The sequence below is a fragment of the Neolamprologus brichardi genome, chromosome 5 (assembly GCF_056152115.1).
Source record: "Neolamprologus brichardi isolate AB-2024 chromosome 5, ASM5615211v1, whole genome shotgun sequence".
Taxonomy (NCBI): Eukaryota; Metazoa; Chordata; class Actinopteri; order Cichliformes; family Cichlidae; genus Neolamprologus; species Neolamprologus brichardi.
This window is the reverse complement of record NC_142108.1, coordinates 15,494,033-15,521,500: the sequence shown is the minus strand read 5'-3', so window position 1 is coordinate 15,521,500 and position 27,468 is coordinate 15,494,033. Positions and strand designations below refer to the sequence as shown.

The 27,468-nt window shown below is 42.8% G+C and overlaps 1 protein-coding gene across 2 annotated transcripts in view; it reads right to left on the bottom strand.

The window, feature by feature from the left end:
• Window positions 1–130: 130 nt before the first annotated feature.
• Window positions 131–27,468, bottom strand: part of LOC102776073 (potassium voltage-gated channel subfamily B member 1-like) — a 48,105-nt gene continuing 20,767 nt past the window's right edge. For both annotated transcript variants that reach the window (XM_006806712.2, XM_087840751.1), the window contains one exon: window positions 131–6,171. In XM_006806712.2, the coding sequence (XP_006806775.1) occupies window positions 4,351–6,171 (1,821 nt within the window). In that variant the 3' untranslated portion in view covers window positions 131–4,350. The remainder of the gene's footprint in view (window positions 6,172–27,468) is intronic.

Below are 27,468 nucleotides of genomic sequence, written 5' to 3'. Positions count from 1 at the left end.
AATCACTGCAGTTTGCTGTCACACGTTGTTATGTATGGAGGACCACAAGAGCCACGCGCATCGAAATAAAGAATTCTGTGCTTAAATAATGAACTGTCTTACAAGAAGAGTGAGACTCGCGGGACCAACACTGGATTATTGTCTTTATTAAGCATCAGTCAGTAAAATGAGAAATCTGCTTCAAAACTGCTCATTATAGACATTTTCCTAAAGCTTTTTATTCTCTTTTCTTTTCTTTTTTTAGATAATATTTACAAGTTCTGTGTGTCAAAGTTTCATAGCGCTACATGCACTGAACAATGGGAAATCACAAATATTCTACAAAGTCAACTGGTACAAAGTACTAAACTTTACAAAAGAGACATTTTCCCAGACACAGATGGGGCGACGTACAGACCTGTGTGAGTTGAACAGAATGATTATTTCCCTGAAGGAGGGGGAAGAAAAGGATTAAAATCAAATGAAGTGTCTGTATTTGGCTTGAAATGCTTACTCAGTGATCAAACTTGTGCTTTCTGGAGTTGTATTTGAAACAATGTGAAATTTTGTATTTTTTCAGTTTTTTCTTTGTTTGTGTTGTTATTCCTATTCTTGTTAAGAAGCAGAGGGCTTAATTTAGGCAAAATAAATAAAGTGCAGTTCAGAAAACAAGAAGAAATTATATAAAAAGCAACAAGGACATTGTTAACATTCATCCAACACAGAAAAAAAATATTCAAATAGACTATGGCTTGTTTAGAAAGTCAACTAGATTAGAGGCTCATTTTCCAAAATATTATTTACTGCATGTCTGACTGTTGAATGCTAATGAGCCTTCATTCTTCACCGTGTGACACATGCTCCCCCCTTTCCTTGTTCTGTTCTTATGTCCCTAGCACCTTCAGCAGCCAAAGTTATATGACCATTTGTCAGTTTGACATTTTTATTCTATTACAATGCAGCATTGGGCTGGGCTGCAAGGAAAAAAAAAAAGCAAAGTAACTACACAGTCAGTGGTGTAGCTGTGTAGCTTCCTCCAAGCCACCCCTTTTGCCAGACTTGCAGGCAAAGTTTGTTCTTCAAAAACTGCATGACACCATCTGACCAAACACACTGCTGTAACTGAGCCTTTCCTGCAGGCTCAGACCTTTCCGGTGCATGCCCGGGATTGTATTTATAGACTCACTGAATTGAACACATCCTCAAAAGGTTGCCTCATCTGCCTGCTTTGCACTGTCATTCTTCACAGAAGACTCGAGCAGAAGGCTGGGCCTTGTAATGGAAAATGCATACGAGTGATATAATCTGACTGCATAACTCGGCTTCTTACTGACAGAATGTCAAGGCAGTTCTTTTGCCCGAGAGACGCTTTACTCTTCCCAAAAATGAGAGAAAAGAAAAAAGGAAATTTCTTTGTTAATACTTCCATGCTCTCCTCTGAACGATTAGCTTCGGTCTTTGTTGGTTATGAGGTGAAAGAGCAGAGGAACGTCAGTTATAATCAGGGTAACAGTTCTACTGCACAGCTAGGAAGCTGAAGTCTTTATTAACTGCATCACCTTAGTTCATACTCTGTCTGTCTGCTGTCTTGTAATTTGCGGGAATGTGTCTATGTTTCTATGAAAAAAAAAAGGGAATATGTGACTGTTTTTAAGAGGCCCATAATCCAGTTTTCTGTTTACACATTTGTTTTGAAGCCTTCACCACACTTGAGTGACAAGCGAGCAGGGAACAAACTGAGAGGAATGAACAGAATGTGAATGCTGTCTGCACTCTCAATATGCTATTTGAGTCTTTAAGGACTCCATCTCTACAAATTCGACTACTTGCTTGCATCAAATCTGAGCCATTCAGTCATCTCAGCCATCACCATGGAAACAGTGGTTGTTCACTCTACCGAGCGAGTCCCCACCTGTTTGTTTGTGTGGACCGGGCCTTTTCCGTGCACCCGTTTGGTGCTTTTTGAGTGAAAGTGCACAGGAAAGACATGAGAGAAAGGGCTGTAGATATCCAATATATCAGTCTGACAGCATGATGACCCAGTTCTCTATGTGTTTATTCGCTGTTTGTTTTATTGTCATTCAGGCTCCATTAGACAGGGAACAGCGACAGATTCAGTGTGCAGAGTAGGCGTTCTTATAAGCAAAGGCACCAAAATATCTAACTCATATTACGTCTAATGACTGCAGACATTGCACAGCAGTGAATATTTCTTTTAAGCTTAAGGTCCACTACTGAAAACGACTGCTCGTAGCTGGCTTGCATGATATGTTGTAAGTTACAATAATATAAAACTGATACTTGCTTGGTTTCTGTAAGAAAGAGCATGAGAGCACCGGATGATCAACGCCCGGATCGCTCATGTGTCCGGTGATCATGTGCATTCAGAAAAGCGGGATGACGGATCCCTTTGGTTGAACTAAAGTGGCCTAATGTACCTCCTTGCTGTTTGTGTATCAGAGTGGCAAGCTGCACATAGCTGCGAGGTGTCTTTAAGTTTATAAGAGATGTCATGTGGACTCAAGTGAGCATAATGTTTTGGATTTCTGGAAGCGAACCACTTGCCAGGATCCAGAGAGTGTAAATAATCAAATTAGCTTTCTAAATGGATCTGAAATAAAGTGCTTTGTTCCCGCCTTCCTTTTTCATTTCCTTATTTCATCCTCCATCAGCAGTCGTCTTCTTCAGGGGCCAGCACGCTCTCTCTGGCTCACATGTTTGTCCCCAATGAGCGAGTATATATGATATATGTCACGTTCTGCTGTTTAGAAAAGGAATGGTTCAATTTCTAATATTCTTTGAGATAAATCATCTGCATGAGTTATCAGACAGAACAATTCTTTGGTTCTTCACATCACACAAAGAACAGAAGGACAGACATTTACTGGGAGACAGTAGCAAACAATACAAATGTATGCACTGCAGAATATTGTCTAATAAATGCAGCTCCATTGAAATAATGCAGTACTTGAAATGCAAAACTATGAGATTATGCACAATATATTTATCTAAGAATCCATTCTTTTAGAAAATAGCTTAAAAATATAAATTATTTTGATTCTTTACCTTGTACAATAAATGTGTATCGTTGTAACAGATTCTACTCGCGTAATTAGAAATGTACAATATTCACACTCGGAAGCTCAACATCCAAAAATCTCTGGGATTTTCACTGCTGTCTTTCCAGCTGTTTTGATGCTCATAAGCAGTGTCATTTAATGCAAAGTTTATCAGCTACACCAGGAATGGCGACTCCCCCTCAGCTCCTTCAAGAAACTTTTCATCAGTGTCAGACTGTTTTTTTCCGTTTAAGTTTCCTCCACATTGGACATGAAGTCTAAGAGACATGCAAAAGACATTTAGAAACAAAGAAAATAGGTACACAAGCGCGGATAATGCATTTTTCTTCTGTGTTAATAATAAAAAAGTGCTCTCTCTCTCTCTTTCTTGCCAGCAGCCTGGCACAACGAGAACAGGAAGGACATTCACGGATATAACCTCACAGTGTGTCTCTGTGTCGTTTAATGTGACCTGTGCAGTAAAAAAGAAAAGAAGAAAAGAGATCAACAAGTATGACACTGAACTTTTTTTGACGACAACAGACTGAAACACTTGAGTCTTACTCGAGATCACACTCAAGACCACAAACGTTACATAGGAATAAATATAATAGATATGAAAGGTAATGATTAAGCACACGTGTATGCTGCCTGACTGCCTGTTAATTTCTGGCTTTCGCTCTGCCGTACAAACATAAAACACAGGAGACGACGTGTACTAAGGCCAATTTCGAGGAAGGAAGTTAAAGGAAACAAACTATGCATTTTCCCACCACTTCATCATATACGCTGAATATAGGTTATAAACTGTGTAGAAAGTAAAGGAAAATGTGTATTCCCCTTACATCTCAATATGCCATGTTTCAATGCCCTTTTGGTTTGCTACTGATTTGACAGCCTTTGCTATTGTGGTGTCAAAGTGCTATCAAGGGATGCCGGGAAAGTAGGTTTTTGCCTTGTGAAAAAGAATAACTGTAGTCAACTAGACAGGCTAAAAGAAATGTATAAATTGTAAAACTCTTCAGAATGTATTCCTTGCTTCTTTTTTTAAAATCTCTTAAGAGTTCTCTGCTAAAAGGATTTATTTACGAGTTATTAGTAGAAAGAAGCTTGAGAGGACACAAAGTTCTTTCCCAGTGTGCACAGTTAGTTTCTTCACGGGATAGAAGTATTTTTGTAAGTCTTTAAATGTTCCTGCAAATGTTTTCCGTGCCTTTCATAACGCCGGGATGTTCCCGGCGCTTCTTATTTGCTTGTCACCTCCTTTGCTTTCTATTCACGTTCTGTCTGTTGTCTCTTTTCTTTTGGTTCTTTAAGAGTTAGAGTGACTCTTCTCTCCCTGAAGTGGCTGAAGTTCCTGAGCCACGTGGTTCTCCTGCCCCTCTAACGGCAGTGTGCTGTTTCCCAGCTTCCTTTGGAGGCCCTCCATGTGGTTGGGAGCCTGCTGGAAAGTGGAGCGATGGCCAAACTTGGGGCTGGGTTTCTCCAGGAGTCTTTGGGCTGGGCTGGCGACTGAACCATCATGCGGGTGCTCCTCCTCATCTGTGTCAGCATCAATGAACTTACTGACGGAGGCATCGTGGAACGTGAACATGCTAGGCCGTAAGTTTTCTGGGCTCTTGCTGGGTGTTCTGCTGCTGGCGGTCGTGTAGATGGACGCCTCGGGGCTCTGCACGGACGAGCTGTCAGACAGGACTCCCGTCCCCGAATCCTCACCGCCTCTGAAGTTGACTTTATGAGAACGACTTTTGAGTGGGTTGTTGATGTGTGTGCCTCTGGAGTTTGTACCTTTGCCTATCAAGGGTGTTGTGGCACCTTCATGCTCATTTTCCAGGGTGGTCTCCAGGCTCGGGTTTGTACTGACCTTGCCCGGGATGTTGCTGATGGGGCTTTGGGAAAAGCGAGAGCTCTCAGGTAAGTCAGTGGCACAGCTGATAAAGCTGTCGATACTGGACATGCTCTTCATGTCTGTCGCAACCTCCAGTGTGCTTGGGATAGCTTCATTGGGGATGCTTCCCATCTCAAGCTCAGCTCTTTGTCTACATTTGGACGGCCGCCCCTTTTCCTTGCCGGTGAGGCTGGGTTGCGTTTGGGTCTTGGTCATCTTGTTGTACAGCTCCTCCAGTTTCTGTGCACTGAGGTGCTGGGGGCTGCTGGAAGGCTTGGCCTGCTCTACATAGTTTGATTCAAGGGTCTTGGTGGGGCTGCCTGGGTTGGTCTTTGACTTTTGCTTTGGAGTCCCTTTGTGGATATTAGGAGACACATGGTTATCCTGGAGTTTCTCCTTCTTTTCATCAGATTTCTCCACCATTACGTCCATGAGCTCCACACTGCGGCCAAATGCGTCTTTAATGTTCATAGAGACAATGCTACCATTTCTCCTAGCTCTCTCCAGAGCCTCCCTTCTTTTGATGGCTTTCTCTTGCCTCTTTTGCTCTTTGTAGAATTCAGAGAAGTTATTTACAATGATGGGGATAGGCAGGGCGATCACCAGAACCCCCGCAATGCAGCACAACCCGCCGACTATCTTTCCCAGCAAAGTTTTTGGGTAAATATCTCCGTAACCCACTGTGGTCATAGTAATGGTAGCCCACCAGAAGGAAGCTGGGATGCTCTTAAACTTAGTGTCTTCTTCATCTTTCTCAGCGAAGAACACCAGACTGGAGAATATCATAATTCCCATGGCCAAGAAGAGGATAAGGAGACCCAGCTCATTATAACTCCTTCTGAGAGTAAAGCCCAAGGACTGAAGACCTGTGGAGTGACGGGCTAGCTTCAGAATACGCAAGATCCTCATGATCCGAAAAATCTGAACCACACGGCGGACATTTTGAAACTGCAGCACGCTCTTGTTGGATTCTGTCAGGAAGATGGTGACATAGTAGGGCAAGATGGCTAACAGGTCAATAATATTCAAAGGACCTTTAAAGAACTTCCATTTGCTGGGGGAAGAGAGAAAGCGAAGGAGGTACTCCATAGTAAACCACGCGATACACACGGCTTCCACATGGGCCAGTTGTGGATTGTCGGTGGGTTGATCAAACTCATCTGTGTCCTGCAGCTCTGGAAGTGTGTTCAGAGACAAGGCAATGGTGGACAACACAATGAAGAGGATGGAGATGATTGCCAGGATCTGGAAAACACAGAGAGAAATAAATGTTTAAAAAAAATGTCTGAGGTATAAACTTCCAATGCTCTGTACTCATCTATCGCTATTTCCCCAGAACAGTCAGTTCTCCCCTTTGGTTCACACTGAAATAGTTTAACAGCACTCCATAGTCCATCGCTGCGGTAAACCTGAAGGGGCAACACGGAGCATTAGCATGTTAGCAGTGTCAATTACTTTATTTAGCTAAAATTCAGCTATTTGTAAAATTCCTCACATTTTAGACTACAGAAGCTGAGCTCAACAAATCAAAAAGTGTGATATTGATCAGCGCATGCATGCCAAATGTGGATAGTTTAGAGTAATTGCCCAATCCATTTTGTTAATCTTACACAAACAAGAAGCAAATGCTTGATCATCAGAATATCTCTTAACCGATGGCCGTCTAGACAGAAATGAACACTTAGAGATTAAAAGACTGCACAGAGTATGCAACAAGTCTGCAGCCATCTGTTCTGTATTCATGGAAGGCTCCTTCTCATTACCCTGAATATGGAGCTCGCACCACAGTTTTTATTTTCAAAACCAGATTCATCAAAGTTATTATTCGCAACAAAGAGGAAAAGTATCACAGATACATCAAACATTGCTGTACATTCAGGGGAGTCATTTTGCTTTATTGCAATTCACAGTGAATATCAGTGCAGATACTAAAACCATCTTTTGGCTGAGTTAATCATGTAGAGAAAATGTGATATGATGACAGCCTTGATGGGATATTTTTTTTAGACCAGATGGTTTGAAAAGCTTCTTTCAGAACAACACTCAGTGTCTTCAACTGACCTTCTGGCTTTTCTTCAAGCATCGCCGGCTAATGGAAACTGACAGTCAGGTCTATGACTGGGTGTCTGCTGATGAATGGGAAAAACACTGCCACTCCAACTCTGCACTGGCACAGTACAGCTGGTCTTCAGGGCTGGGATCAGGTAAGATGCTTGACTGAATCAAAACTAATATGAGTTTGAGTCTTGTATGGCAGCAAGGACGGTCATTCCCGAGAGAAACTCAGTATCAAAGAGAAGAACTGGTGTTGCTCCATTTGTAGCATTTAACTGCGTTTTTCAGAAATAGCTAAAACGCCCTGGTTCATCCTTTTGATGATATTAGTTCACGGCCCCTTTAGCTTTTCTACTTTCATGTCAGCATTTCAAAAGAAGGGTCGGAGCTAATGTGAACTCTGGGGCATTTTTCTTTTTGTAAGTGTCTTGCGTTACACTGGGAGAGAGTGTAAGCAAAAGACAAGAAAGCGAGAGAGCGAGAGGGAGTTTCTGATTGTACCGATACTCCTGAAAAAAAAAAAAAAACCAACAAACAAACAAACCCTTTGACACTTTACTGCCTCTGTCTCCATTTCTATTCATTCTGCTACAACCCTTCAATGCCCCGGGCTTCAAGAAAACCCAGAGGAATAACTTTGCTGCAAAAGACAGCATGCGTAGCAAGCGAGACCCACTGAAAGACTACTGGAGACCTTTTAAAGCACTGAGCTACCTACTAATGATATAATATGCTGAGTACAACAGGGTCTAGTCATAGTGCTGGGGATTAGGAAGCCTACACCGTTGTGGCTGTGTAGGTGTGCCACACCTATTATTCCTGTCCTGGAGTCAGTGTGAAATCCAGCACAAGGTCACTGTGGAGGCTATGTCCCAGGCGACTGGAGAGCGGGATTATTCCCTTGTGCCAGTCAACCTCTATAAGCTTTAATTAATCTTGACAGGTGAGCGCTTGCACACCTAGCTTGGCCTTTAAAGAGAGAGGGGCTAAAAGCAGTGAAACTTTTGTTCGGATGAGGCAAGAGAGGACAGGAGTTTAGAAGCAAGAGGGAATTAAAGGGCACCCTGAAATGTAAAGTTTATCAGAGCTTTCCCTGAAATAGCCTGCCTCCAGGTCTGGATCCCAAGAGAGTCAAAATGATGGATTAAACTCTGAAATAAGACCTGTTAGAGGTAGATTTCAGGTAACTAAATAATCACACTCAAGAGAATAAGTCAGCTAAAGTTATAAAAAACACAAACGTTACACTTAACTGTAAAAGGTAAAAGATTGCGGCATTGTTTTCAGTAGTTTTGCGAGGATGTGGAGGTCACACAATTTAGCAGAAACCCTAAAGGGGAGTTTTGGGAAAAGCAAATCATGCAGGGAGTGGATTTAGCATCAGATTGGGACTCAAGACCGAGCCTGAAGTGTTCAGTGGAAACAGCGCTCAACAGATCAGAACTTTTCTAGCAGGCTGGAGTGCACTTTAATGTATCACGCTGAAACCTGGCTGTGTTGTGTAATGAGAGCACCTGAAGGATGATGAGCTCCAGTTCCCATCAAATTATCTCCCTTGCTCACCTTTTCTCCTCCCACCCTGGTAGTGAGCCAACTAGGGTCAGCCAGAGAGGAGATTATAGGAACGCAAGCTCGCTACAGTGATACAGATAGACACAGGCAGAGAAGGATGTCTGCTGAGGACACTCAGCGCTGTGACAAATCCGTGACGAAGGGAAAATGAGGCTAACCCAGTCTGTGCTTTGCAACAGAAACCAATGAGCTCCCTGTGGTAAGGACACATGGAGTGCAATATGATTGTGTTCTAAAGTTAAAGTTAAAATGAATCAGTAGTGTCTTTATGTAGCTGACACAGTGCACAACTGAAAGCTGAAATATGTATGGGCAAATGTATTACAGTACAGCAGGGACATTAAGACGCAGATGTGCTGCTAAAGAGGGTTATGGTCAGTGCTGTGTTACCTCATTAGCTCTTAATGACAAGCACTAGAGTCATGAGGACAGCCCGTCCCACTTCCTGTTTGCATAAATGGAAGATAAATCTGATCAAGGCTGTTGCTGCTTCTGCACAACCATGGCACACGCTCACCCCTAACAAGCACAAACATATTGAGAGAGAGACACACACACACACACTCCCCCCTCCAGCTCAGTAATTAGCCCCAAGCCTCCTTTCCCTGCAGGCCTGTAGAGGCAGGAGACTGAATATTTAATATCCTCCTCAAGTGCAAGCTTTGCTGTCCTGGAAAAGGTGTGCATGAGTGGATCCTCAGTGGGCCATGGCGGACTGCAGAACCAGAGATGTAGCCTAGTTTTCACACTGCGTTCACCACTCGGGGTTTGGTTCAACTTCACGCTTGATTGAGGGAGGAATGGACAGGAAAGCAGGGTGTCTATTAACACCTGGCAGGAGGCTTCCACAGGGAAGGAGTGTCCCGTCAGGACCGGAAGACAGAGGGAAGGGGGCCTTGACACTGATACAGTTGTGTAACCAAGTCGTGCTTATTTGCCAGGATGGAAAAAACAAAGCATTTCATTATTTTTAACGAGTGTCCTCACCTCTATATTTTATCAGACATATGTTATTTTGTTTCTCGCTGGTGTTGAGTTCAGATATATGGTTAATAATTAACTTGGACAAGCAACAAGGCCAAAGTTGTTGTAGTGACTGATTAGGAAAAAATTGCCAGCCCCAAAACAATGATTCATTTTTTCCAGGCAAAATGAATGTCAAACTTTGCCCAAGTTTGTGGCTTGTTCCATCAAGACAGATGCTATAAAACTTATGCATTACGGAGGCAGAGCACTTACTTACAAAAGTGAAGTGATGTTTCCATGGGGAGGAAATGCATCACAATATGAATGCTTTCAAATGCTTCTGCAGCGCATTTCACCCATCAGCTTTCCATCAGCTTCTTGGCATCTCTGAGATCATATTTATGTTCTCAGAGCAACGTGTAGCCTAAGCATGCTAAGATTTGCCAATTGGCACTTAGCACAAAGCACAAGTCAGCATTATGGGAGTATTATCAGTTTTAGGGGCATTTAATCAGAAACTAACATTTGACCACATTTACATTTTGGCTTCAAGAGCTGTTACTTAAAAAGTAATCATCACAGAGTTATTACAACTGAGGACGATATGAATACAGAAATACATGTAGTAAGGCAGGGGTTTTGAACATGAGGTACAGGGCCCAGAATTGGCCGGTAAAGACTCCAATCTGGTCCACTGGATGACTTTGGAAAATGTGAAGGAGAAAAGAAATTTTAGACTTTTAATAGTATTTTGTTTTTTACTGATAAAGACCTCCCCCATGGCCATTCATGCTACACCAACGTAATTATTTATAGATTTCTGTAATTTTACACACTTACTTCTTACTTCAAAGAGTCATGCTTACAGATGTCTTTCTGTTGAAATAGCACATAATTTTTTTCAAATATACACATCTATGTACACTGGCACAGAGAGAGTTTTCACTGGTCTGACACACATAGGATCAAAGTGGTCTGGATGTAGCCCATGATGTAAAATCTGACATTAAGAACGTCATAAACTGTGGGTGTGTGAGATAATAAAGCACAAGACAATTGACTGACATTTTGGTCGGAGAACAGATATATATAAACTGATAAAAAAACAAACAAACCTGATACTGTAGTCTCAAGAAACTAGCATCTCTTTTTTTACTAGAGTTTAGGATTTTCCACTGCGTCACGCTGCGTGAACCGATGATTCACTTCTTCTTTGTAACTGGATTTGCCCTTTTTGCAACAAGAGACGAATCAATAGGGGGGATTATGTCACGCAGTGATTCACTTCATTTTATTTTATGTGTGCATGTTGAGTGCAAGATGGCATCTCTAATCCTCTTATTGTTGTACTTGTCTGTGTCTGGCCAATAAATGTTTTCCTGCCCTTTATGCAAACGACTGGCCCGTCCTCCTACAGGGGCTGCTGTGGTGCTGCAGTTATTTCCTCTGCGGGACACTGGGTGAGTGTTTTTGTTTTTTAATAGAGACAGGGGAACAGATGGATGGTATTACATTGCTAATAAATAAAGTGGAAAGTCCTCTCCTTAGTGGAGAAAAGGCCTGTTGCAGCTATAAACACTATAACTCCCCAGGGTTACAATCACCTTCTTGGAAAGTTCCACAAAGGGACTGCGGTGCAATAAAAACTGCTCTCACCTGCTGCTCTTACATAATATAATTATGATGAACCCCTGAACATGCTGTCCTTCCTTTTATTTCCCATATAGTGCTTTTATAGTTTCTGGGACAACTTTGTTTTCATTTTTTAATATTTTGCAACTGTGAACAAACCTTACAAAAAGACTTTTGGACTTTATCCGGTCTGTGGGCCTCTACGGCATTGAATCCTTTTAAGGATTAGGTTATAATAAAATGTGTCGTAACTGCATAAATTGATTTAAAGACAGACCAACCAACTACAATGAGGGAGAACACAACAGAGAACAGAGGGAAACACGTAGAATATATACACAGGATAACGAGGGAACAGGACACGGATGGGAAGACAGCTGACAGGGGCAGCAAAACTGAACATAGTACACACGAGATGGAGACTATCAAAGTAAAACAGGAACTAACACAAACAGAGACTAGATGTCAAAACTAAGACCAGAAAATACAACAGAGCAGAAATATAACAACAACCACCAAAACCTGGAACACAAACCAAACCTTAGAATATTAAATAAAATGTACGTGATGATACTGGTGAGTTGAATAGTAGCAGAACAGCACACAAGAGCGCCCCCTCAAAATCAAGTAAATGGAACCTGACGTGTTTTTGGAACATACAGAGTCTTACAACACAGGAAGGGCATCTGCCAAATCAAATATGCGGAGCTACCCATTGTTGTGACCCTTTGTGAATGAGGTGACAGATGAAAGTAGCTTCTACAGTAATATAATGCAGAAGAGCAACAACCAGCTTTTAAACAAAAAACTTACTCTAGTCTAACTTGAGCATCGAAATTGACAAGACCTTCTGTGTCCCACACAGGCGTACCCCCCTGCTTCTTTTCACCTTACCTAGCAACCTTTTCTGTCCCAACTTTGAGCCTCTCCATAGAGAGCCTTTGTATATCCTGTGCTATGTACTGAGAAGACAGGGAGATAGATTACTGAGCTCGCGGCTACTCACAGGATGTGTCCTTTTGAAGGTGTGAAGGTGGTGCTAAAACGCTGAGGACAAAGTGCGTTAAGTGTGCGCTCACAGATTTCTGGTTTTTGTCTGACTTTCTGTGAACCTCTAGAAGTCTAACATGCACAATATTTTGCAGTATTTTAGTGGTTATCCAGTTCAGATTTAAAAGATAAAGTATAATTTAAGATATAGTATTAAAGTCATTTCACCCAAAATGTCTGAAATTATAGTATGGGTTGTAAAAAACTGAAAGTGACCTGATCTGGGCTAATATTTAACAGTCTGCAGTGCATTTCATCTGATGTTTCACCGTATTAGGAGCTCATCATCAGGTGCTCAGAGGCTAAAGACGTCTGCCTTTCGAGGATGGCAGAAAAAAGGTGAGAGGTGGCATAAAGAACAGAGGTGGCTCGGTGAAAATGAAGACAAAATATGGGAGAAGTGAGAAAGTGAAATGAGATTATTCCCTATGGACGACGAGCACAAAAGGCACCAGCGCTGCTGTCACCGTGTGAGCGTCTCCTTGATAAAACATCTGTACTCCAACCGAAGGCGTCTGAAATATCTGGAGCACCTGCACTAGATGGTGTAGACTGAAGGATCTCTATCACTGTGGCCTAAAAAACAGATGTTTATTATAAACTGTTTTAGAGATTTTAAAGAACTAATCTCACGTAGAGTGGTCCATTCAGAAGTTTCATATCTAAATCCTGTTTTACACTTTCTTCTTTATTTTTTTTAAATTGGTTTTTGACATAAAAAAAATTGGACTTTTTTTTTGCAGTGTTGCTATAAAATGTGTGGACAGTGTTCTAGATCATTTTTCCACCCATTTTTTAACCACTTATGCAATTCAGGATCAGAGGGGGGTGGAGCCTATCCCAGTTGTCAGGTTACACTATTGTCTATTGCAGAGCTAACAGGGAGAGTCAGACAACCATTCACACTCACATTCACTCCTAAGGCCAATTTAGAATCACCCGTTAACCTAATGCTGTGCTCCCGTCAGAAGTAAAGTCAGAAGGCAAGTATTTTGCTGTATTGTCAGTGATGAACATGAATGGCTCTACTTAGCTAAAGAACTGAAATAAATCCTGTTTTTCCTAATTTTTCTGGAACGCATTAACTCGGGAGTGGCGTCACTCTGTGCTGTAACTGGAACGCAGCCTACAACATGCATGACTTTGAACTGTGATTACTCAGAGGAAACTCACACAGGCACGGGGACACAATGCAAACTACACAGACCGATCAGTGGATTCAAACCCAGGATCCTTTTGCTGTGAGGTGACACTGCTCCACCTCATGTAAGAATCATTCATAACATACAGCAATTACACATAATTCTTGTAATAAATTCTACCATTTTCATCAGGATTGTGTTGATGGACAAGTCAGTGGGCGGGTGTCACCACAAAGACTTTAGAGAAAAGAGAAAACTTGTCTGAAGAACTGCGAACCTTTAATGAACTGCATGCTGGCTGCACTCTCTGCTGAACCTCAGAGACAGGCTGGGCTTTCAAACAGCATGTCCCTGTTTAAATAAACCTACTGTGGTAACCCACAATAAGCTTGGGAAGCTTTCCTCCGAGCTGGATGGGGAAAAAAATACAGTCTGCATGGGTGAGCCCTGCTAATGGAATAAGTATGGTGTCTGTGATCCTCAGATGTACAATCCTGTTAGACAGTGGGCGTTTTTCTGCTTGCTGAAATTCAGCACACTGGCAAGGCTCATGGCTCACAGCCATCTCACATCTCCTCTCAGTGAAGACACATCACACCCAGCTGAAAATGACAAGTTCTCAAAATCTGTCTTTGTTCTCGATACTTATAATTTTTTTTTTTTTTTGCAGGCTGGAGACACCAGCTGTCTCTTGTTGCTATGGTCGTTGCTCACTATGAAAGTGGCAGCAGTGTTGGCAGGTGAATGGAAAACGAACAGAATTTTTCAGCTGAATCATTACCACTGTGAAAATGGACCATTTGGTGCTGTAGTGCATAACAAGAGCGAGAAGATTCTTGCTTATCGTCTATGAAGGCTGGGGTGATGTTAATTAGACAAAAGTACCAGTCGAGAAGGTAACCAGAGCTTGTTGTAATTAATATTCCAGTGAAAACAGGTTTACCTGTAATTAGAGACGATAATCAGCATCAAGAGCTGCTTAAAGAGAGTCAGCAGCCATCAGACACATACCATTTAGCAGTGAATGGTGATTACTTACATGGGTGGGGCTTTTATTGTCTTGATTTGCTTTTTAATGAGAGGATTTGTCTTATTCAGGTAACTTCAGGTTTATAACTGGGCTTTTAGTATTATGAAGGGGGTTAACCTGCTCTCTAGCAGGCAGGTACGAAATCAACGCCTCGTGACCAAGAAAATAGCACCACCTTCCTGGAAGATCCCCGAGAATCTCTGTGAGCAGATAGTAAAGGATCACTGCCAATACTGATGGATTATAATTAAGCGTTTCATTAAATTCAAATTTTTTAAAAGGACAGTTTAAGGTTTTAGCTCTCACAGGTGCCATCTAATGGTCTGAGAGCAAGACTAATTTAGAAACGAAATTCAAATGCAGGCTTAGTCTACGTGCAAATTTGTTACAAATTTCATAAGCAAGTAAAGCATAGGTGAATCATTTTAGGCTCATATGTTGAGGCTTAGAGAATAATAAAATTCTTAAAAAAAATTCTTTGCAGCCTGCAGAAAAAAAAAACAAAAAACAAAGTTACATCTAAGACTATAAACACAAAGACATGATATCCCCTATCCACACATACACATCTGAGAGAACTTCCAGTGATGGTTACGTTATTTTCCAGGGGATCAATTAGTCAGTAGGTGGTAAATTTTGTACCTGCTGATCTCTAATCTGGATCCTAACCAGCTATGAAGTAGGTTAGGTTTGCAGCACAAGTTACCATGGTGGTAGGACAACGAGGACAAAAAGGGAAGCCCCTTTGTAGTACAGAAAACCCAGAATTAACAGTTTACCCGGATAACACAAAATCCTTACTTGGCGTCTGGACTCATGTGAGCATAACAGAAAATCTGACGACAACAAATGAGAAGACAGCAGGAGACAGCAGGAGAACGAAGCACATCTGAAAGTAAGTAACACAGGTGAAGACTGGTAGGCCAGGATGACAATCACACAAGAGGGAAAAACAGAAAGTGAAACTAGACACAAGAAAACAAAATCTAACCTTCAAACTCAAACAGGAAGTAACTAAAAGATAAATAATAAACACAGACACAAGAAGATTTACATCAGACACAATAACAGGAAGGGGGACAGACACTAACAGAAGTACAAGACAGAGTCAGGGAATCACAGAGGTACTGCTGAAAAGTACTACTACTAATAACAGGATATTACCCAAAACAGAATAACTACAAAGCAAAAGCAGGAATCAAAGAGTCAGTCATAGTAAAACAAATACAACTTAATCTATTTGCATAATGGTCCTTGTTTACCACAAAGACTAAATGTCAGTGGGTTCCTGTGACAGGATTGGGTGTCAGCACTGAGTGGAGATAGTTACTCGTGACATTTACTGTAAACACTACCTGCAACAGGAGAGGCCTGGTTTTTGTGGCTGTGATGCTAACCGGGAGATATGAACAAGTTTTTGGTTTCTGTGCTGGACATTCAATGACTTCACGATAGACTGTGCAATGGTACTGTGAAATAACTTAAGGGAACAGTTCAAGATTTTGACTGTTACTCTCATGATCAGACACGCAAGAAGTTAAACACTAAAGGGCAGCGGGCAAAATGCTAATGCAGCAGCTTCAAAATGCAAAGCCCTGAATGATTGTTGAAAATTCATGCAGTCTATTGTTTATCCCACAGAGTAATTACAGATGGACACAGCTAACCTGGCTCCTTAACAGCTCACAGAGGCCTTTCTAGGTAGATTTTACCATTAGACCCCACCAGGCTAGCTGCTTTCACTAGTTTCCATTCTTTATGGTAAGTTAAGTTAACCAGCTAATGGTTTATATTGAATATACAGATATGAGATTGATTTCATAATCTGTTATATAATTCGGTTATGAATATTCACAGGTTCACTAGTGACCTGTTTGTGGGACTAGTTTAGGTTTACCCATCCATTTATCATCCCCAAATATTAATCTTACAGCATTTAACCTGTAATCCCAAATTGCACACTATATATGCACTGATATTCAGGTGATAGACCGGGTCATCTACCAATCAAAAGGTCAGTGGATTGATCCCCCGTCTCCTCCAGTCCAGTAACCTTGGTCATATTGAACCCTGGTGGATGTTGAGAGCTTCATTATTTACAATTTGTCCCTGTTGCTGATTTTAAAGTATTATTATTTTTGGATACATAATCTAGTAGAGCAGTAGAGAAATTCTGGTAACATCTCACATTTATATGTGTGTCTGCGAGCCTGTGAAACTACTAATGCATCAAAACTAAAATTATCTTAACTGGTCCCAGTGTGCAGACCCACTACTCAGTGTAGCCATGACAACAAATTCACCAGGTTGCAATTATAGAAAGTGCTGCGCCACTGGATGCCTGGCAGAATCTATTTCCTTCCGTTCCCGTTCCTTTTCCTTTCCTTTATGTCTTTCTTGGTTTATGTGCGTGTGTATCATATAGTTTTTTTCTGGTTTGTAAAAATTTAAAAGCAGTGGAAAGTAAGTAAATAGTTAGACATAACAATTAATACCTGATGGAACGTGCACTTTGCTCTATTAGACACTGTCAGCTTAACATACCTTTCAACCACAATATTAAACCATTGTGCCTAATAAAAATGATCACAAATTTCCATGGCAACTGATGAAGATGAATTTTTTTGGATCGTTAATACTAATGTAAGAGTCTGTGTTGTGAGGTAATGAATTCTGCAGTAAAAGCTGAAATCACAACTTTTAGTGTACCTGATTTGCGTCAGGTCAGTTTACCCTTCAAGGTCATCAAGGCCACCGCCTCTTCTACATCTAGACCTCTCCCAGCGTGACTGCTATTTTTAGATCACAACCTGGAAGTCCCATTCTGACCACTGAACTGGTTTGCTCCAGTTTCAAAACTATTGAAACAGTAACCCATCAACCTGAATTTCATTCTGGAGAAGAGAATGAAGGTGCAGGTAGACAAATTGAGTAAGTAGGGGAAGGATTGCCGCAAGCAGAGCCTGCTTGCTGTTGAAAAAGAGGCAACAGGCAAGCATGTGGCCATTAACAGTTGTTTTTGTCTCGTAGAGTCATAGCTGGAAATCTATCTGACACGGAGGTGGCTGTGGCTCAGGAGGTTGAGCAGATCATCTACTAATCAGAAGGCTGGTGGTTTTATCCCTGACTGATTCAGTCTGCATGCCAAAGCAACCCTTGGCTACTGAACCCAGAGTTGCTTCAGATGTGTTTGTGGGAATATGAATGTTAGATAGAAAGCGCTTAGACATGGAAAAGTGCTTAAGTGAACGAGTGAATGGGACGTGTTTGAGTACAAAAGTGTTTTTTAAGAGTCAGTTCATTTACACTGTGACTGATGATCCTCAATGACACTGTATCATAGTATCATAGTAAGGTTGGTGTACAAATTTCTATATTTAAACCTGCCCTTTGTACACGTTTGAGGTCTGTGGTGGACAGGTAAAAAGTGCAGGTGGTCAGAATGGAACTTTTAAAAAACAACCTGAAAATGTAATGCACTGTGGTGCACAAAAGCAGAATGGATCTTTTCTGCTGTTTTCAACTGGGAATGAGACCTTTTGCATTTGGTTACTGAGTCTGGGGAGTTTGGAGAATGGGCCAAGAGCTTAGACTATTTTTCATCGTGGTTGTTATATAATGTTTGGATTTTGCAGAGAGAAAATGGTTACCTTGATAATATTACAGTAATATATATATATATATATATATATATATATATATATATATATATGAGTGTAATATAGTATATGCGTATAGTGAGTGGCAGATTCCACCTTGGACTTTTTTCCTCTATTGCTGTGGGGGAACACCTAGTGTTTTATTAGTTGAATAATATTAACTGCCCTCATAAGGATCTAAGATCTTACATCCTACATACACAGATGCAAAGTGCGTCATAAAGACATCTATTTTCCTTTCCGTACAGATGAAACTCCTGCTGTACACCTGGCTGGTGTACAGCAGGAGTTTCATCTGTGTCTCCTCCTAAAGGATTAGAAGAGTGGAAAGGCAGACCAAGAGATTTCCTTCGTGACTACAGTTGACCTCAGCAGTGTGTCTCGTGTTCATACAGTAAGGCTTCTGTGTCAGTGTCAAGCTGCTCATTTCTGTCCAGCTGAGGTAACAGCACTCCGAGGCACCTGCTCGTTCTCCGTGGTAAAATGGTAAAATGAAGTCAGAAATACATAATGTAGAAAGGAACCAGCAAAAAAAGATGTTTGAAGTGCAGTGTATGGTGTATAATGCATGCAGCTGAGATGTACAGGCACTAAGGAGCCCTAAGGCAACAGGCAGAAGGGAAACTTTGGAAGTGACCTATTTTCCTAAATACCTCAGTGAAATGTTAAAAAGAAGTTGTGCAATAACGGGCAACTTAAAGAAAGAAAGAACTGAGAGCCTGACATTTACCATAGGAACAGTTTAGAGGGATCTAACCTTTAAAATGAACATTAGTTCAGAGCTTAGAGGCCTGGGATACAAAAATAAAATGTTCATTACATCTAACTTTGTGATGGAGCCTTTCAATGCAGGCTGAAAAAGAACAGGAGAAAATGGCAGGAGCAAAGGATACTTACATCCAGTAAGCTATAAAACTACTGTTTTTACAGTGATATAGGAGAATGGTAGATTTCTGCACATCAGGGCTGCGTGGCCATTCAATAATGCTGTAACAGGAGTGGACAGAGATTTTAATGAGACAGAGATGCATGGCCAGCTGTCTGCCACAGCATATGGTGAGTGCAAACAAAGGCAGGCAACTGCATGTGATCTGTCTGAATCACTGGACCAGGATTTGGACACTGATTATTTAAAAAAAAAAAAAACACAGGAAAAGGAAAGATTAGATTAATAGTCATCATGTACAAACAGTAAAGAGGGAAAACATCACTGCTACATGCAGAATTATCCCTGCCTTGTATTTATAACATAGTTATAAGAACACAAATGCCAGGACAGCAGCACAGTTGTACCCAGATATCCTCATGAGGAAACTGCAGCACTTCAGCATACAACCCAGCTGATAGTTTCCATGGTGACTCGAGGCTTTTAAGAATTTGCATAACACATGCAGCTATTCATAAAAAAAAGGACATGGAAAAAAAACAGAGGCCAGGGGGCAGGTTATCACACTGAAACAAACAGGAGACACTACAGTGCAATTTACAGCACTGGCTGACATGTTTCTATTAAGATGTGTTCAGGAGGCTCAAAGGAGTTTGTTTGGCACTCAGGATTTTTAAAACAAATCGGTCATTTCAAAATGATTTATAAATCAAATCTAAGGAGCTTAGAGGTACAGAAATCTACACTACATGTCAAAGATCATCATGGCCAAGATTTGTCTTTTTCTTTTGGCTGCTCCTTTTAGGATTGCCACAGCCAATCATCTGCTAATCCAATCTTCTTCATTCACATTAACTTTCTGCTTTCTTCCTCATTCATTACATCCATGAACCTTTCTCTCTGGTCTTCCTCTTTTCCTTATGCCTGGCAGCTCAATTTTTAACATTATATGTCCAACTTGTACACTATTCTTCCTCTGCACACTGTAACAGCAGTCTGGCGAGGAAGGAGCGGCTAGCAGGTCCAGCGAGCATGTGGTGTGGGGGTTAGCTGAATAACCCAAAGCCAGTCGGTTAAATCCAATAACAGACCTTTATTCGCCGTCAGCAACATTACACTTTATAATGCCAGGTCTCCTTGGCTGTACTCGTCCGAGCATACATGCGCGGGGATTGGTATCGCCAGCGCCAGCTTGTTACAACAGTAAGGTGCTTTCTTGGAGAATGGAACATGAGCAGCATGGAATGGCTGCCGTTAACAACACACACCCACTAGGAGACCCCCATAGCTACTACAAGAGTTGGGCAACCCCCCCTAGTGGTGCTATAACCCAAAAGGGTTGTTACATCACCCCCCCGGCAATTAGCAGGCTGTCCTCAGCCGGACCCAGGTGACCCCCCTCCCGCTACCCTTTTTCACTATACATAGTTACATTAGGTAGTAAGCAGGTTGTGGAGGAATTGTTAGACACCCTTACTTTACAGCATTGGCACAGTCAATAAACAAACTTAGAGCTTGAAGCAAACAATACAGAACATGCAGTATTACTGCCAATCCATCTTCCAGAGATGGTCATAGACAAGGGAAACAGTCAGACATACAACACAACCGGTCACTCAAATCGGTACAACAGAAAACCAAACAAAGGCTCTCACGGGCCACGATGATGAGGGCTCAGTGGAACAGAACAAGTAATCACCCCTTATGAACAAAACAATTACAGCATGTACATGTATGAAACCAACCCTCAGTCAACATTGAGTCTGTCCGTATGATGACGGTTAGTCCACCTGGTAGCAGTCCAACCCTCAGTGATTCTGGGGCACCGGCGGGGTCTCAAACGATAGTGTACCCCCTTAGCCGGTGGCGACTCAGAGGCACCCTCAGCGGGGTGCCCGCCTGCTTCGATATCCCCTGAACTCGGGAATGAGGGCTGTTCCCACGTTTCAGTCTCATCCAGGCTCTCCTGAGCCGAAGTCCAGTGCCCTGAAGGAGATGTGGAGTCCCAGGAGTAAAATGGCTGAACGTTCACGACGTGGAAGACTCCTGCGTCTTCACCAGTGTCAATCTTGGCTAATATGTAGTTGACCTCCCCAAGCTTCTGAGTAACCTGGAGGGGGCCTGTAAACAAGGGTGCCAGCTTGGCTGTGAAGGAAGATTGAGCGTCCGATCGATGATGAGCTTTGACTTTCACCAAGTCTCCAACTGCATAGGTCATCGGCCGGCGTCTCAGGTCGTAGTAGCGTTTCTGCCTAGCGTGGCTGCGAGCCAGTGTCTCCCTGGCACGATCGTGGGCCTCCTGAAGCGACGCTTTAAGGGTCTCCGGATAGGGCATGGATGACTCCTCGCTCTCTCCAGACGGCTTAGTAAGCAAGTCAAGGGGTGTCTCCAGCTCCCTACCATACAACATCATAGCAGGGCTGAGTCCTGTACTCTCATGGGGGGCTGAGCGCAGCGTGAAACAGATTTGGGACATGAACTTATCCCACGACGCGTGCTTATCGCCCACGTAGGCGCGGATGGCTGTTTTGAGAGTTCTGTTCACTCTTTTGGTCGCATTAGTTTGCGGATGATACGCCGTTGTGAGGCGGTGGGTGGACCCAAGAGTGGAGAGAACAGAATCAAACAGCTCACTGACAAAAGGTGAGCCCCTGTCCGAAATAAGGTACCTAGGGGCCCCATGCCTAGCAAACACCTCGTTAATAAACTTACTGGCTGCCACTCGAGCCGTCGCATCCCGAACCGCACACACTTCGATCCACTTGGAGAAGTAGTCCACGAAGACCAGTATGTACGAGTTCCCCGAAGCGGTGCGAGGTAGTGGTCCGAGAAAATCGACCCCTGAGTATTCCCAGGGTCGCTGGGGCGTAATGGGGACCATGAAGCCCGCTGGCTTTCTTTGAGTTGACATACTGGGCACGACAAGACGTAGCGTTTAACTTCAGATGCCATCTTGGGCCAGTAAAACCTAGACTGCATTCTCGCTAGTGTCTTAGCAATCCCCAGGTGACCTGCTGTAGGGTGGTCATGATAATAACCGCACAGGATACCCCGGAGAGTCGTAGGAGCATACAGCTTCAGCTCCTCCTGGGGCCGAAGATTGCGCTTATGTTTCGGGCCTCGGTAATAGAGTAGGCCGTCATTGACCACCAAGGACGGTGAAGGACTGGAGACCGAACCCAGATCGGGGGAACACTCCAGGTCTCGGAGCTTTAGACCTGCACCTGGGTCATCCAACTGCAGCTGCCTTAGTTGTGTTCGGTCCTCTAACAAAAGGGGAGGCTGGGCACGAAGATCCATGCCCCAGATGACAGCATGCTCTGGCAAGATTTCAATAGGAGGACCCTCTGGTGCAGGTAGTGGGTTGCGAGACAGAGCGTCTGGCACCCTGTTGTGCACCCCAGCCTTATGTATGATGGTAAAGTCAAAGTCCTGCAAGCGCAGGGACCACCGCGCCAACCAGCCAGTGGGGTTTGGGCATGACATCAGCCACTTAAGGCTGTTGTGGTCAGTCAAGACTGTCACGTGAAGCCCTTCCACATAGGGACGAAAGTGTTCTAAAGCCCAAATCACAGCCAGACACTCCTTTTCTGGCGTAGAGTATGGTTTCTCTGCCTTGTGAAGAGCTCGACTCGCGTAAGCGACCGCTACTTCCCTACCCTCTGCATCCTTCTGCGTTAAGGCCGCCCCCAAGCCCAGGTCACATGCATCCGTATGGATGAAGAAAGGCCGGGAAAAGTCGGGGAGTGACAGGACAGGCGCTGTTGCAATGCTCTGTTTCAGGAAGTCCATGGACTCCTGACACCTGTCATCCCACTGGAAGGTGACATCCTTCCTTGTCAGGGCGTGCAGAGGTTCTGCATGGCGAGCATATTCCTTTACAAATCTGCGGTAGTACCCCGTCAGACGGAGTTCTGAACTGCATCACAGCCTTGATTTTGTCATTGTCCGGTTTAATGCCAACCGCGGTAACCCGGTAGCCCAGGAAGGTGAGCTCCTTCAGGCAGAACTGGCATTTCTTAAGCTTCAACGAGAGGCCCGCAGACCTAAGTCTCTCAAGGACCTCCCGCAGGTCCAACAAATGCTGTTCGAAGGTAGGGGACACAACCACGATGTCGTCCAGATATACAGCACATGTCTTGTAAACAAGGCCTCCGAGGACGTTGTGCATCAGCCTCTGAAAGGTGGCTGGTGCGTTGCAGAGTCCAAAAGGGAGCACGCGAAACTGAAACAGCCCACAATGGGAAACAAAGGCTGTTTTAGGGCGTGAGTCCCCTGAGACCGGCACCTGCCAGTAACCCCTTGCTAGGTCCAATGTTGAAATGAATCGACCTCTCGCTAGGAAGTCGAGAGACTCATCGACCCGCGGTAAGGGGTATGAGTCCTTCTGAGTCACCTGGTTCAGCCCCCTAAAGTCCACACAGAACTGTGGGTCAGCGCCCAACCTGTTAACGATCACGACAGGTGCGGCCCAGGGGCTCATGGACGGTTCAATTATGCCATCTTCCAGCATTTTCTGGACCTGCACTTCAATGAGTTGTTTCTTTGCAGGGGAGGTGCGGTACGGGGGGAGGTTAATAGGCCTCGCGTCTCCCGTGTCGATCACATGTTCAGTTAGAGACGTGCGACCCAAATGACCATCAAACATACTGCTAAATTGTTCAAGGAGGACAACTAATAGTTCTCTCTGACTATCTGTTAGGTTTGCCTCCAGAGCTTTGGTCTCCAGTGAGGGCTCTACCATGTCTACCATGTCTACCCACCTTAAGATTGAGGTCATGAGGGGTAGGGCGAGGGATGATGTACTTTGTCAGGCTGGGAGCTTCAGCATCCGAGTCGCAGCCGTCTCCCTTGCTCCCTGTGTCTGGGTGGGACGCCATTTCAAAAGTATGGCCGAAACCACTCTCTCCCACAAAAGTTATGGCAAAGTGAAAGAGCGTTCACACACAGTACCTAAGCGTTAATATCCGTCAGGGGTCCTATCGGCCCGGCCAATACAGCCAGACGAAGAGAAAAAAAACACGCCACCTCAGCCGAAGTGTCGATTGTTGAAAAACATGGGAAATATATCCGAGCCCACCGTCTAAATTATCTTAGCCTTGCCTCTCTTCAGCCAGCTCTCCCTCTTTGCCAGTCATAGTCCCTACATGCAACGTCCCTACTCTCACCTCCATGTTCCCACCTTTCCTCTTCTTTCCCTGACTCTGAATGCACCTTTGCCCTCTTCTTCTCTCTCTTCTTTCCAACTCCGCCTCACTGGTCACCACTACCAATGGCAAAGGTCCTTCCTGATGCAAGCTCCTCAATTTATCAGGGCTTAGGCCTGACACTAGGAGTACACTGGCTTGTGACCAGCAATGTTCTATTTCTATGTGTGTGGTAGACAAAGCTTTGCATGAGTGCATGAATGTGGCTTGCAGTGTAAAGCTGTTTGAGAAGCCAGTAAGACTAGATTCTCTGAAGACCACATCCAATATCCTTTATATTACACAAATTAGATTACAGAGGGTAAAAAAAACCTCTTATTTCTGTTCAATTTCCGACATTTAAGTAGGCGGCTAGAAAAAAAAAAGCTCCAGGCATGCTGTGCAAATTCTACGAAAATTTGAATTTATTAGATTATCGGATCATTTAGTTGAGCAATATAAAAAAACCCACAACATTATTTTGTTCCAGTTTTAAAAATTTCTACACTGAATGTCTAGTGCTGTTAAAATTTGGTATGGTTCCAATACCAAGTAAATACAGGGTCAGTATGCAGATAGCAACATACCGATACTTTGAACTTATAAAGGCAGCTTATGTAGGGGAGAGCAGTGTGCCATGATTCATGGGATGAATCATCATCAATCTGCAAATATTCAGAACACATTTTAACGACCACTGTGATTTTCTCTTTCCACAATAACTAATACAACCAAACACACCTTTCAGCTTTCCATGTATTTCAAAGTGGGTTTTTTTTAAAGATCTGGAGTATACATGTGCCTGTCTCTAAAGCAGTTTGGTTCAACTTCTGTTGTTTAAATGTGCCATAGGCTGTAAATAAAACAGATGCAGCAGTCAATGCAAAACAGCTCAGAGATTTCTCATTGTGCAGGTTTGATGTATAATTACTATACTGTATAGAATAGCAGTAGTATAATAGTACAAGCAGAAGTATCAATACTATCATCAACACAGACCTTAACAATCAGTTTGTTTTCATAATAATCAGTAGATTTTTCACACACACACACACACACACACACACACACACACACACACACACACACACACACACACACACACACAGGAATGTTCATTCATAAACATAATGGTGTCAGCTCAGCAAGAAGAATACTACTACGGTCTTTCAGTGTATACAGTTACTTGTGCTGACTCTAATCAATAATATTCTTAGCTTATTCTTACATTCTTATATAATAATTTAAGGGGAGCCCAGGAAGTTACTGCTGTTTATCTAGTCGCAGCATTTTCAGTGAGACGCTGAGTGATGAACAGATTTTTCCACTAAGAACTGTATTTCAAGATTGAACAGACTCGACTTTTTGGATTTCCTTACTTGGATTATTGAGCTTGTATCAAGTCAGTTTCAGAGAACCTCACTGTGCTGCTGTTATGTTAGCAGTAAATGATAAAAAAAAACCCCACTTGCATCAAGCTTAGACCCCTTTTTAGAGGAAGCACACAAAAAATGCTAAATTCTCTGTGGAGAAGAAAATTGATTTGACTCCTCTGAAAGCTGTCTCACAAGGAGCCAAGATGCTTTTAATGCAAATATATTACTAATGTATCATTCTTAATACAATTTTTGAATTGTCCCAGGCTGTGTGTACACTTCTTAAAACAAAAAACTATCTTAGTGTGTTAAACGTAGCTTTAAATGTTTAATATATAGCTTTTTTTTCCCCTTAAAGGAGATCTATTAACCATTCCCGTTTTTACTGGTGATGGCTGCTCATATTACACATGACCAAAGTTTCAAATGATGTGCTCAGCGTAAAAAGTCCTCCCTGTGAGTCAGAAGCTCTGTCTCCAGACTTTTTTCTACTCCTGGCTCTGTATGATGTCAGGGAGAGAAAATATCTTTTAGAAATTAATCTCAGGCAAACACCTCTGGAAGCACAGAAATTCCACCCACCTGATGTTCAGCCAATCAGCAGGCAACCATCCCATTACACTAATTGGACAGTTGGCTTAAGGGGAGAGAAGCTAAACAGCTTATTTCAGAGGTGAACTGAGTGGACGCACCTAGGCACAGAATGAGATAAAGGTTATTTTCAATTCTGCGTCCAATAACAAAAATATGGAGCTGAAAATTATCACGATAGGTCCTCATTCATGAAATACCCATAAGAATAAGTAATGTCAGAAAAAGCTGCCAAGCCAACATGGACTGTAGCAGACAGCTGATTTTCAGTCGGGCTGTGCATCCCAGTTGTATAAAGTTGAAATGACAGAGACAATGATTTGCAAGTGGAACAAAACTCTAAATTAAAGAATGTTTTTAATGCTGGTGCCATCGCTGGCATCATGGGGCGGAGATACTGGACAGCAACCGAGTGAGAAAAGCCTGTAAGAAATGAGTAGCTATAATTTAACCATGCCATTCTTTTAAAAAAAAGTACACTATTGTCTCATAGGTTTGAGCCCTGACTTTAGTTTCCTACGCATCATGCTCAAGAAGAAAGCTCCACTCACTGAATAAGAGGCTAAACACATGTCAGACTGCTGGATGATGCTCCACACACTGCCATCCATCCAGCCTGCTGTAAACTGGCCGACAGTCAAGCATGCCGGCCCAGCCAGTCGCTGCCATACATGGAGATTCTGACCTCAGATTAAAACACAGTGAACGAGTCTTCTGCTGTGGCACCTGACCCTCTCATCAAAGCAACTTTCTTATAAAAGATCCGTTTGACCTCCATTACCACCCATATCAGCTGATTCTCAGCTTACCTGCATGATATCACCTCCTGTAAGTCGCCACACACACACAGTCCCTCTTACTGATCAAACTTTACTTCAGGCTGAGTAAACACCACTTTATTGCCTGTCTGATGGGCAGTCACAGCGCTTCCTATTATGAAAGAAATCAATCAGGGAGCTGTTTTAATTTGCAGCTGTTATCCTTCTCACTACTAATCTGCCTCTTCTGCTGCGAGTACAGCTGCTGTCCTGTCTACCAACTACTGTTTTGGTTAATTTATTAAAGAGCAGATGCAGAGTTTCCCGACAGTCGCAGAGTTCCTCTCACCCCTACTTTTGGAGTCTGAAGCATTTTCACAGCCGTCCAACCGGCTGTGTTGCTGTGACTCCACACTTTGATGTCAATGAAATATCCAAGTGAAAAAAACAAACATGCTTTTTTTTATTTATCCTTTTTGTGGTGATTCATTTGTCAGTCAATAAAAATTCCTCTTAGGTGAAACCATCCAAAAAAAGCTGTAGCTGAATGTTAGCCAGATTTTAATGACACTCCAAACAACAGCGCCAGCACTTTCTCTATGACCATTTAACTAGCAATTATCCCTCTTAATTTAATTA